General features: G+C 49.4%; 1 protein-coding gene across 1 annotated transcript; it reads left to right on the plus strand.

Moving 5' to 3' along the window:
* Nucleotides 1-400: 400 nt before the first annotated feature.
* LOC144590948 (zinc-binding protein A33-like) lies at nucleotides 401-11,614 on the plus strand (the record flags this gene model as incomplete). The annotated part of the gene is made up of 4 exons (XM_078395309.1): nucleotides 401-555; nucleotides 647-742; nucleotides 2,037-2,224; nucleotides 11,539-11,614. Coding segments are annotated over 4 exons (515 nt in total), but the record flags the coding sequence as incomplete, so codon positions are not given.
* Between the last annotated feature and the right edge of the window lie 428 nt (nucleotides 11,615-12,042).

The raw sequence follows: 12,042 nt of genomic DNA on the forward strand, positions 1-12,042 counted from the left end.
TTGACCCACTGACTTACTCCAGCACTTTGTACTTTTTTTTGTAACCCGGCATCTGCAGTTCCTTGTTTCTGCATCTTCACGTTGAACATTTGCGACGTGCGCAGTGGACATGCGTTTTGAACCAGGAAATGGCAGAGTAAAAAAATGGCTTCGAAAGACAGGTTCGAGAGTTTAACCGAGGAGGCAGTTTGTCCCATCTGCCTGGATTTCTTCACCGATCCGGTAATATTGGACTGTGGGCACAACTTCTGCCGCTCCTGTATCACACAGAGTTGGGACAGGGAGGGGAGAAACTCCTGCCCGGAATGTAGAGAGGTGTTTACAGACCGCACCCTCAGGGTGAATCGGGCCTTGGCGAGACTGGCTGAGAAAGCTCGAACACTGAGCCTGAATCGGACAGAGAAGGAAAGTAAACTTCACTGTGAGGAACATCAGGAAGAACTGAAGCTGTTTTGTGAAACTGACAAGAAGCTGATCTGTGTGGTTTGTCGAGATGCGCGGGAACACAAGTCTCACAGCTTCATGCCGGTTAAAGAAGCTGTTGAAAACTACAAGGTAAAAGCAAACCGATTTTGATCGCATCATTGTTTAGTTCCGTCTTTATTGTCTAACGCTTTTATTCTCCGATTTTCAAACACAATCGCAGGGTCAGGTTAAAGCTTCCATCCAGTCTCTCACAAAAGATAAATCAGAGATCCAGCAAATGGAGCAGCAACAGAAAGAGAAGATTTCTGGAGTTCTGGTGAGGTTTTTAAGTTTCGATTTCCTGATCCCTGTGACGCGTGTAATAACAGGGCAGCGCAGTGACACAAGTAGTGCTGCTGTCTCCTAGTTCTGGTGAGCGGGTTCGATCCTGACCTCGGGCGCTGCATAGAAAATAGGTACAGGAGTAGGCCGTTTGGCCCTTCGAGCCAGCAACGTCATTCAATATGATCATGGCCTACCCTTTATTCATAAACTATAACCCCTGGTTCTGGACTCCCCCAACATCGGGAACATTTTTCCTGCATGTAGCCTCTCCAATCCCTAAAGAATTTTACATGTTTCTATAAGATCCTATCTCATCTTTCTAAATTCCAGTGAATACGAGCCCAGTCGACCCATTCAGAATCAGTCTGAAGAGGGTCTCGACCCAAAACGTCACCCATTCCCTCTCCTAGATGCTGCCTGACCTGCTGAGTTACTCCAGCATTTGTGATACATTCTTTCATCATATGTCAGTCCTGCCATCCCGGTAATTAACCTGATGAACCTACAATGCACTCCCACAATAGCAAGGATGTCCTTCCTTAAATTAGGAGATCAAAAGAGCACACAATTTTCCAGCTGTGGTCTCAACAGGACCCTGCACAACTGCAGTCGGACCTCCTTGCTCCTAAACTCCAATCCTCTCACAATGAAGGCCAACATCCCATTAGTTTTCTTCACTGCCTGCTGTACGTGCATGCTTACTTTCATTGACTGGTGTACAAGGACACCCATGTCTCATTGCACCTCCACTTTTCCTAATCTGACACCATTCAGATAATAATCTGCCTTCTTGTTCTTGCCACCAAAGTGGATAACGTCATATTTATTCACATTTTACTGCATCTGCCATGCATCTGCCCACTCACCCAACCTATCCAACTCACCCTGTAGCCTCACAGCATCCTCCTCGCAGCTCACACTGCCGCCCAGCTTTGTGGCATCCGCAAACTTGGAGATGTTACATTTAATTCCCTCGTCTAAATCGTTAATATATATTGTAAATAACTGCGGTCCCAGCAATGAGCCTTGCGGCACCCCACTAGGGAGTGGTGGACGGATAAATGGGAATTAATGGACACCTGAAAAGGAATAGGCAGCTGGGAATTGTATTAGGTGTAGAGGATTGAAGGTTATAAGATTACCCTCACAACATTTCAGAAGCATTTAGACAAACTATTGAATTGCCAAAGCAAGTAAAAAAATGCACAGGACAAATGTCTCCGTCAACCTCTGAGGGAAACACAATCAGTGACATTACATTTTGATCTTCACCTTTCATTTGACAGGAACAGTCACACAACCTTCAGTCCAAGATCGCATCCCAGTTTGCTGAATTGCACCAGATTCTCACTGATAAAGAGCAGCGCGTACAGGCAGATATCCAGGAGGAAGAGAAGAGGATTCTGAATAGAATGAAGAAAAATCTTGGAGAGATCGAAGAGAATTTAAAATCTATTCAGGAGGAACTCTCTAAGTTGCAGCAGCAGATGGATCAAAAGGACAGTGTGGTGTTTCTGAAGGTGAGGGGTTACACCACAGTCTGGCGAAGTGAAAGTGCAGTCACAAAATGGAGGGGGATATTTCAGAAATACATGCTGCATTCACCAGTAATTCAGAACTGGGTAAATGTTTCATCTGTTCCAGCTGTTGTTCCCAAACTAATTGGCCTCCCGCATAATCTATGGGATCTCAGGAATGCCTGGCCTGAATGTAGAGAGGTGTTTGTATTCTGTGGAGTTGAGAACTACGACGGGTGATCCTATATCTGATCCCAAGGGCCACGAATGAGCAGAGGACAGTAAATCTCTGGGATTCTCCAACCAAGAGACTCTGAGAGGTTTAACCTATTAGACGTATTTATACCAGAGGAGGATAAATTTTCGAAAATTCGGGGAACTGAAATCAAAGGGAATGGGACAAGGCGGAGGAGTTCGTTCCTGGGCTAGATTAGCCATGACCACATTGTGGGGATTAACATTGAAATCTAGAATGTGGCGCACACAGCAGATTGGACATCTATATCCGGTTCCCATCAGCAGTGGGCGGTCACCTTGGGGGAATTTGCTCTGTTTGTTTTACCCGCCTTTGTTCACCATAGAATTACATCCCATTCTACATAATAGACCAGGCCATTCGCCACATCCTATCCAGTCAGGATTTCTGCTCCACTCAACATCCCTCCCATCTACTCACCACACCCGGTAACAATACCCCAAATTCCAGGAGTGCTCACGAGTTTATCCCGCTTGCCCTTAAATGTATCTCTGCTGTTGTCTTCATTCCCTCCAATGCTAGCGAGGTCCATGTTCTCATGACTGCATTCCTTTCGGTATTTGTTGAAGACCAGGTTACATTTCAGCTTTGATTTTTGCTCTCCCATCGATTAGAGATATTATTTCATCCTCACCCATTTAAATCCACCGATAAATTAAATCCTATCCCATCATTCCTGACATTTTCTCCAGATAAAATCCCACGACCTGCCCAGTCTTTGCATTGAGGTCTATCCTCTCAGTCATGGCATCATTCTCATGAACATTCCTTGTGCTTTTCCCCATCGTTCTATGTCTCGACGGTAATGTCCACTTTCTATCTGCATGGCAGCGGAGATAAGAGTTGGGAAATGGGAATTATCAGAGGGTTGTAGAAATGTGGAGAAATTCCCGCTGTCGGGATGAGGACGGTCCATCACAGTCAATTGAGATTTGTGTTTTATTTCTTTCAGGGGGAAGCTGATCACAAGCGAAGGTAGGACATGCTCTTGATGGAAATATTGTAAGTTTTGGTGGAACAACTCAAAACATTTCTAATGCTCAGTTGATAACCGGCTGTTAAATATTCGCAGGGTTCGTGATGAAGCCAAACCACTGTCGGTGGTAGAGGAGGCCTTGCCGAGTGAAAAGTTTCATTGCCCTGTTTCATTCAACACAACATTTAAAGAAACATCTGATGACTTCAAGCAAGGTAAAGCTTATACCTTTTCCATTGTTCTTGTTTCTGACATCTTGAAGTAAGATGTGTATGAAAGAACTGCAGTTGCAGGTTTAAATCGAAAGTAGACACAAAATGCTGGAGTGACTCAGCGGGACAGGCAGCATCTCAGTCGAGAAGGAATGGGTGATGTTTCGGGTCTGGACCCTTCTTCAGTCTGAAGAAGGGTCTCGACCCGAAACGTCACCCATTCCTTCTCTCCAGAGCTGCTCCCTGTCCCGCTGAGTTACTCCAGCATTTGTGTCTACCTTTGATTGGTCTATCTTTAAGTTATACAAAGATGCAAAGATTAATGTTATTTTGAACTGAAGGGAAAATTGAAGATTTGATCTACCACCAAGCTCATCTGCTGGGAAGCTTCACAGAGTCTGAGAGCTTTGTAGCACAGCAACAGGCCCTTTGACTCGACTCGACCATGCCAACCACGTTGCCCAACCAAGCTAGCCCACTTGCCTGAGTCTGGCTCATATCCTTCCAAGTCTTTCTTACCCACGTATCTACCCAATTCTCTGTGAACTGTTGTAATTGTACCTGCCTCGCCCACTTCCTCTGTCAGATCGTTCCACATCTACACTACCCACTGACTGAAAAACCTGCTCCTCAGGTCCTTTTTATTGTTTCCACTCTCACCTTAAACTGATGCACTCGAGGTTTAGACTCTCCGACCTTGGGTAAAGTATTGTGGCTAATCACCTTATCTGTACATCTTATACACATCTATAATGTCACCCTGGCAGGCTCCCAAGAAAAAATGTACCAGTCTGAATAGTCTCAGGAATGAGTAGATTAACCTATGATCAGCGTTTGTCGGCATTAGGCCTGTACTCGCTGTTGCTTAGAGGAATGAGGGGGGATCTCATTGAAAAATACAGAATAGTGAAAGGTTTGGATAGAATGGACGTGGAGAGGATGTTTCCATTAGTGAGCGAGTCTAGGACTAGATATTTATTTACAAAAATGCTGGAGTAACTCAGCAGGTCAGCAGCATCTCAGGAGAGAAGGAAAGGGTGACGTTTTGGGTAGGACAAAGGAAGGATGTAGGTGGAGACAGGAAGACAGAGGGAGAACTGGGAAGGGGAGGGGAAGAGAGGGACAGAGGAACTATCTAAGACAATAGACAATAGGTGCAGGAGGAGGCCATTCGGCCCTTCGAGCCAGCACCGCCATTCAATGTGATCATGGCTGATCATTCTCAATCAGTACCCCGTTCCTGCCTTCTCCCCATACCCCCTGACTCCGCTATCCTTAAGCGCTCTATCCAGCTCTCTCTTGAATGCATTCAGAGAATTGGCCTCCACTGCCTTCTGAGGCAGAGAATTCACAGATTCACAACTCTCTGACTGAAAATGTTTTTCCTCATCTCAGTTCTAAATGGCTAATTCTTAAACTGTGTTCTGGACTCCCCCAACATTGGGAACACGTTTCCTGCCTCGAACGTGTCCAAACCCCTTAATAATCTTATACGTTTCGATAAGATCTCCTCTCATCGTTCTAAATTCCAGTGTATACAAGCCTAGTCGCTCCAGTCTTTCAATATATGAAAGTCCCGCCATTCCGGGAATTAACCTAGTAAACCTACGCTGCACGCTCTCAATAGCAAGAATATCCTTCCTCAAATTGGGAGACCAAAGCTGCACACAGTATTCCAGGTGCGGTCTCACTAGGGCCCTGTACAACTGCAGAAGGACCTCTTTCCTCCTATACTCAACTCCTCTTGTTATGAAGGCCAACATTCCATTGGCTTTCTTCACTGCCTGCTGTACCTGCATGCTTCCTTTCAGTGACTGATGCACTAGGACACCCAGATCTCGTTGTACGTCCACTGCATCTGCCTTGCATCTGCCCACTCACACAACCCGTCCAAGTCACCCTGCAATCTCATAGCATCTTCCTCACAGTTCACACTACCACCCAGCTTTGTATCATCTGCAAATTTACTAATGGTACTTTTAATCCCTTCATCCAAGTCATTAATGTATATTGTTAATAGCTGCGGTCCCAGCACCGAGCCTTGCGGTACTCCACTAGTTACTGCCTGCCATTCTGAAAGGGACGCATTTATCCCCACTCTTTGCTTTCTGTCTGTCAACCAATTTTCTATCCATGTCAGTACCCTACCTCCAATACCATGTGCTCTAATTTTGTCCACTAATCTCCTATGTGGAACCTTGTCAAAGGCTTTCTGAAAGTCAAAGTACACCACATCCACCGGCTCTCCCCTGTCAATTTTCCTGGTTTCATCCTCAAAGAATTCCAGAAGATTAGTCAAGCATGATTTCCCCTTTGTAAATCCATGCTGACTCGGAACAATCCTGTTCTATTACCTAAATGCTCCGCAATTTCGTCTTTTATAATTGACTCCAGCATCTTCCCCACCAGTGATGTCAGACTAACTGGGTCAATAATTTCCGTTTTCTCCCTCCCTCGTTTCTTAAAAAGGGGGACAACATTAGCTACCCTCCAATCCACAGGAGCTGATCCTGAATCTATAGAACATTGGAAAATGATATCCAATGCGTCCACAATTTCAAGCGCCACCTCCTTAAGTACTCTGGATGCAGACCATCAGGCTCTGGGGATTTATCAGCCTTCAGTCCCATCAGTCCACCCAACACAATTTCCTGCCTAATGTGGATTTTCCTTCAGTTCCTCCGTCACCCTGGGACAGACATGTCCAAAGTCCGGCCCGGGGGCCAATCGCGGTCCGAGGTCAGATTTTATACGGCCCGCAGCTTCCGTCTTAAAAATTATTATTCATGGCCCGCCAGCACTGTCTAACAGAATGAAGGTAGGGGGAGGGGGAGAGGAGAGGAGAGGGCGACTACACCTCCCGGCGGTCAGCGCTGCCTGACCCCCCCCCCCCCCCGAGCGGGAGAGGCGACGGCGACTACACTTCCCGGCGGCGGGTTTGAGGACGTACGGGGGGACGGGAGAGCAGCAGCTGAGCTCTCCTCACCCCGCACACTCATTGGCAGGCGCTCCCGTCAGTCGGGCGAGTGCCGCATCCCCCCCCCCCCCCCCCCCCCCCCAGCGGGAGAGGTGACGGCGACTACACCTTCCCGGGGAGCGTATTAGTTAAAGGTCCGGGGGGGTGGGGGGAGCGTATTAGTTAAAGGTCCGTGGGGGGGGGGGGGAGAGCGTATTAGTTAAAGGTCCGGTGGGGGGGGGGGGGGTGGAGCGTATTAGTTAAAGGTCCGGGGGGGGTGGTGTGGAGCGTATTAGTTAAAGGTCCGGGGGGGGGGGGGGAGCGTATTAGTTAAAGATCCCGGGGGGGGGGAGCGTATTAGTTAAAGGTCCGGTGGGGGGGGGGGGGAGCGTATTAGTTAAAGGTCCGTAGGGGGGGGGGAGCGTATTAGTTTAAAGGTCCGGGGGGGGGAAGCGTATTAGTTAAAGGTCCGGCGGGGGCATATTAGTTTAAAGGTCCGGGGGGGTGGAGCGTATTAGTTAAAGGTCCGGGGGGGGGGGGGGGGGGGAGCGCATTAGTTAAAGGTCCGGGGGGGGGGGGGGGAGCGTATTAGTTAAAGGTTCGGGGGGGGGGGGAGCGCATTAGTTAAAGGTCCGGGGGGGGGGGCGTATTAGTTAAAGGTTCGGGCGGGGGGGGGGGGGGAGCGCATTAGTTAAAGGTTCGGGGGGGGGGGGGGGGAGTGCGTATTAGTTAAAGGTTCGGGGGGGGGTGGGGGCATTGGCCCTTGGGTATTTTCACATTATCAAATCTGGCCCTCTTTGAAAAAAGTTTGGACACCACTGCCCTAGGATCTCTGCCCACTAGAACATCTGGGAGATTGCTTGTACCTTCCTTAGTGAAGACAGATCCAAAGTACTGGTTCAACTCGTCTGCCATTTCCGTGTTTCCCATAATAAATTCTCCCTCTTCTGTCTTCAAGGGACCCACATTTCCTTGACTATTTTTTTCCTCTTTACGTACCTAAAAAAGCTTTTACTATCCTCTTTTATATTATTAGCTAGTTTACCCTCGTACCTCATTTTCTCCACGTATTGCCTTCTTAGTCATCTTCTGTTGCTCTTTAAAAGAGTCCCAATCCTCTGGCTTCCCACTCTTCTTTGCTTTGTTGTACTTCTGCTCTTTTATTTTTATGCTGTCCTTGACTTCCCTTGTCAGCCACGGGTGTCTCTTACTCCCCTTGGAATCTTTCCTCCTCTTTGGGATAAATTGGATGGAGTTGAGCGGGGAGGTAAAGGGACAGGTGTTGCATCTCCTGCGGTTGCAGTTGCAGGGGAATGTGCCCGGGGATGGGGTGGTTTGGGCAGGAAGGGACGAAAGGTCAGAGCCTCAGAATTAAAGGATGTTCCATTAGAAAGGAGATGAGGGGAAATGCTTTTAATCAGAGGGTGGTGAATTTGTGGAATTCATTGCCACAGAGGGCTGTGGAGGCCAAGTCAGTGGATATTTTTAAGGCAGAGATAGCTGGATTCTTGATTAGTATGGATGTCAGAGGTTATGGGGAGAAGACAGGAGAATGGGGTTAGGAGGGAGAGATAGATCAGCCATGATTGAATGGTGGAGTAGAATTGAAGGGCCGAATGGCCTAATTCTAATACTTTCATTGATGACATTATGACCTGATGACTGTCCAACTTCACCTGATAACCCAGCCCTACAGACCTGATGAAGTTGTTGTAATCCCTTCCAATCCAATTGACTAACAAACCCACCCTTCCCTTTGTCTCACCCTCCACTCAAAAAAGACAGGAGCAGGTCATCTGGCCCCTCGTGTCTACCCCCCATTCACTGTGATCATGACGACCCCACCACTCACCTCGACCTCCTCTTTAACATCCTCAAATTACCGCTCACCTCAATATCAACCTGCTCCGATCTGCCTCCATATCTGAATAGCCCGCTTCATTCCTCCATCTCCACCGCAATTTCGCAATCCTCCTCACTCTCCGCACTCGTCCTCCCCATCCACCCTCCCCCACCTCACGAAATTCCCATCTCCATCCCCGGATAAAAACTCCGGGAGAGATGTCTGTTGTCCACCCGATGTGGTCGGGGTGAAACCCCGGGCAAGGTTTCAGTTGTCCGCCCGCCTGTGCCTGATGCCGAGCGGCCTCTCCCCCGGTCCCGGGGCCGCGCTGCCCGAGTCTCCCCCCGACCCCCGGGGACTCTCTGATTCTCTGCTTCTCCCCCCAGTCTCCGTCACCCTGGATGTGGAAACAGCGGGTCCGGGGCTCGAGGTGTCTGAGGATCGGAAGAGGGTGAGACGGACCCGGACCCGGAGGAGTTTCCCTGACACCGGGAAGAGGTTTACAGGCAGTGCGTGTGTGCTGGGATCGGAGGGATTCACATCGGGGAGACATTACTGGAGGTGGAGGTGGCGGGGAGTCGGTGGTGGAGTCTGGGAGTCGCCGTAGAGTCTGTGGAGAGGAAGAGACGGGTCACACTGACCCCGGAGACTGGAGTCTGGAGCATCAGGCGGGTGGGTGACGAGTTTGCTGCACTCACCTCCCCTCCATCCCGTCTCCCCGCCCGTCCCATCCCCGGGAGGGTGGGAGTTTATCTCAGTTACGAGTCCGGGACAGTTTCATTTTGCGACGCGGGCATCAAGTCCCATCTCCACACTTTCACTGGGAATAAATTCACGGAGAAACTTTATCCTTTCTTCGGGCCTTATTGGGATGGAAATTGGCTGAGAATCTGCTCCGGTTCCGCTCCGGGTGTGTAAAAGGGTCGGGTCCCGGGACCGGCGTCAGGAGCGGGGCTCAGGGGCTGTGGGGCAGAAACCCGGTGGACAACAGGTCGGCGCTGAACGGTTCCCATTTAATCCCCAAATTCCGCGTCGTAAAAACCCCAGTGAGCGCGGAAATAAAACCAGGGGGATTGTAAATGTGGGAAGAGTGTAATAAACTGCAACTGAAATCAGAGCTGACGATCCGTTCATTTTAACGCGTTAACTGCGTCCGGCAACGGAACAGAAATTACTTTTGTGAAAATATAAAGATTGAAACAACCGCCCTTCCCGCGGGTTCAGCCGCGGCCGCGGGCGGCGGGTCCTGAGCTCCGGGCTCCCCCGGGTTCTAAAGATTGTAGTTCGACGTTGATACATAGATCATTCTTCATTCAGTCGCCCCCAGACCCCTCCCCCACCTCTCCCTCAGTTACACCACTTCTGTATCTCTGCTGCTTCCTGCTTTGATCTCCCGGTGGCCCAGCACTTTAACTCCCACTCCCATTCCCAGTCTGACCTCTCTGTCATGGGCCTCCTCCAGTGCCATAGTGAGGCCCGCCGGAAATTGGAGGAGCAGCACTTCATATTTCGCCTGGGCAGTTTGCAGCCCGGTGGTATGAACGTCGACTTCTCCAACTTCAGATAGCTCCTCTGTCCCTCCCTTCCCCTCCTCCTTCCCAGATCTCCCTCTATCTTCCTGTCTCCACCTATATCCTTCCTTTGTCCCACCCCCGACATCAGTCTGAAGAAGGGTCTCGACCCGAAACGTCACCCATTTCCTTCTCTCCCGAGATGCTGCCTGATCTGCTGAGTTACTCCAGCATTTTGTGAATAAATCGATTTGTACCAGCATCTGTAGTTATTTTCTTATACTATAGGTGCAGGAGTAGGCCATTCGGCCCTTCGAGCCAGCACCGCCATTCAATGTGATCATGGCTGATCATTCTCAATCAGTACCCCGTTCTTGCTTTCTCCCCATACTCCCTGACTCCGCTATCCTTAAGAGCTCTATCTAGCTCTCTCTTGAATGCATTCAGAGAATTGGCCTCCCTCACTGCCAGTTTCCCACCAGCTCCCACTTTCCTCTGCTCGAGCCCGACTGTTCCCTTCGCTTTCTCGCCGTCTCTGTCTCTGTCTCCGTTTCAGCGAATACTTTGTAACTCTATCGGTGCAGTTTGTGTAGCGACTCTTTGCATACTTGTGCATGCAAAACCAAGAATCCCACTGTGACATGTCAAATGTGATAATAAAGTGTCATTCAAGCATTCATTCATTCGTTCATTCAATCATTCATTCAATCAATCATTCATTCATTCATTCACTGACACGCTGACAACAACATGGTGGTATTGGTTTTGTTTGGTTTATGATTTCACGTGCACCGAGGTACAGTGAAAAGCTTTGACTGCGTGCTGTCCATTCAAATCATACTGTACACGAGCACAATCTAGATGTACCAAGTTCAAGGGGAAATTCAAGTTCTGAATGTGAAATTCTGTAAAGGATCGTTCTTTTTTACGCACGATTTTAAAGACGAGAAGCCAATCGTCCATCAATCCTGAGGATCACGAGTGGAAACGTGAAACATCCATGTCCCTCCACAGATGCTGCCTCACCGGATGAGTCGAGCGGATTTTTTAAAATGTGTTCCAGATTCCAGCAAATCCTGGCTCTTGTGAGTCAACTCTCTGCCGCCACTCACTGTATTCCCATCAGCCCCACTGCTTGCACTCATTTCTCGCACTCGTACCATCACCCCCTCACCCTACCCTATTTCCCCTTGCCTCCACCCCCACACTAACCGACGCTGGGGTCACATCAAGCAGCCGGTTCACCGAGAGCCCCTCACGCCCCTCGGGAAGTGGCAGGAAACCGGAGCACCCGCGGGGAAAGCACGCGGTGACGGGTTGATTGAACAAAGTCCACACAAGCAGAACCGGAGGCCAGGATCGAACCCTGGTCGTTGGATCTCGCTGGCGGCAGCTGTAATCACTGGAACATCCCGCCAGCCACGGCAGCGTTTGTGATGGGCAGTGCAGTGAATTTGTCGACTAAACCAGTTAAATAATTATCGATTTATGTTCCAAATATGTGACTTTCTTCACAGAATGTCCAAAAGTCTCTGTGAGACCCTACGGATCACGGACAAAACGGGGGCAGAACATAAACACCGGAGGGTGTGAAACCCCCGCCCACCCAACCCGCCCGCCTCCTAACCCCCGGCACTCACCCCCCCCCCCCCCCCCCCACACACCACCCGCCCCCACCTGCCGCAGTGTCTCCAGTCCCAAACCGTTTAGGTTTATTATTTTCACGTGTACAAAGATTTACTTTTGCACACTATCCAGTCAACTTAGATAATACCAAAGATAAAGGCAGTCAAGTCAAACACAAGTACAATAGATAGCGAAACGGGAAGTTACAATGTGCGGGTAGTCCATAGAGCTCAGAAGACTATCGGAACACAGCTACCAGCCTTGGAGGGCATCTGCAACACACGATGCCTCAGAAAAGCCACCAGCATCCACAAAGACTCCTCACACCCCTGCAATAGTCTGTTCGAACTTCAACCACCGGGCAGACGCTACAAGGCCTTCTACGCCCGCACCTC

Source organism: Rhinoraja longicauda, unplaced genomic scaffold, assembly GCF_053455715.1.
Source record: "Rhinoraja longicauda isolate Sanriku21f unplaced genomic scaffold, sRhiLon1.1 Scf000421, whole genome shotgun sequence".
In the NCBI taxonomy this organism is placed as follows: domain Eukaryota; kingdom Metazoa; phylum Chordata; class Chondrichthyes; order Rajiformes; family Arhynchobatidae; genus Rhinoraja; species Rhinoraja longicauda.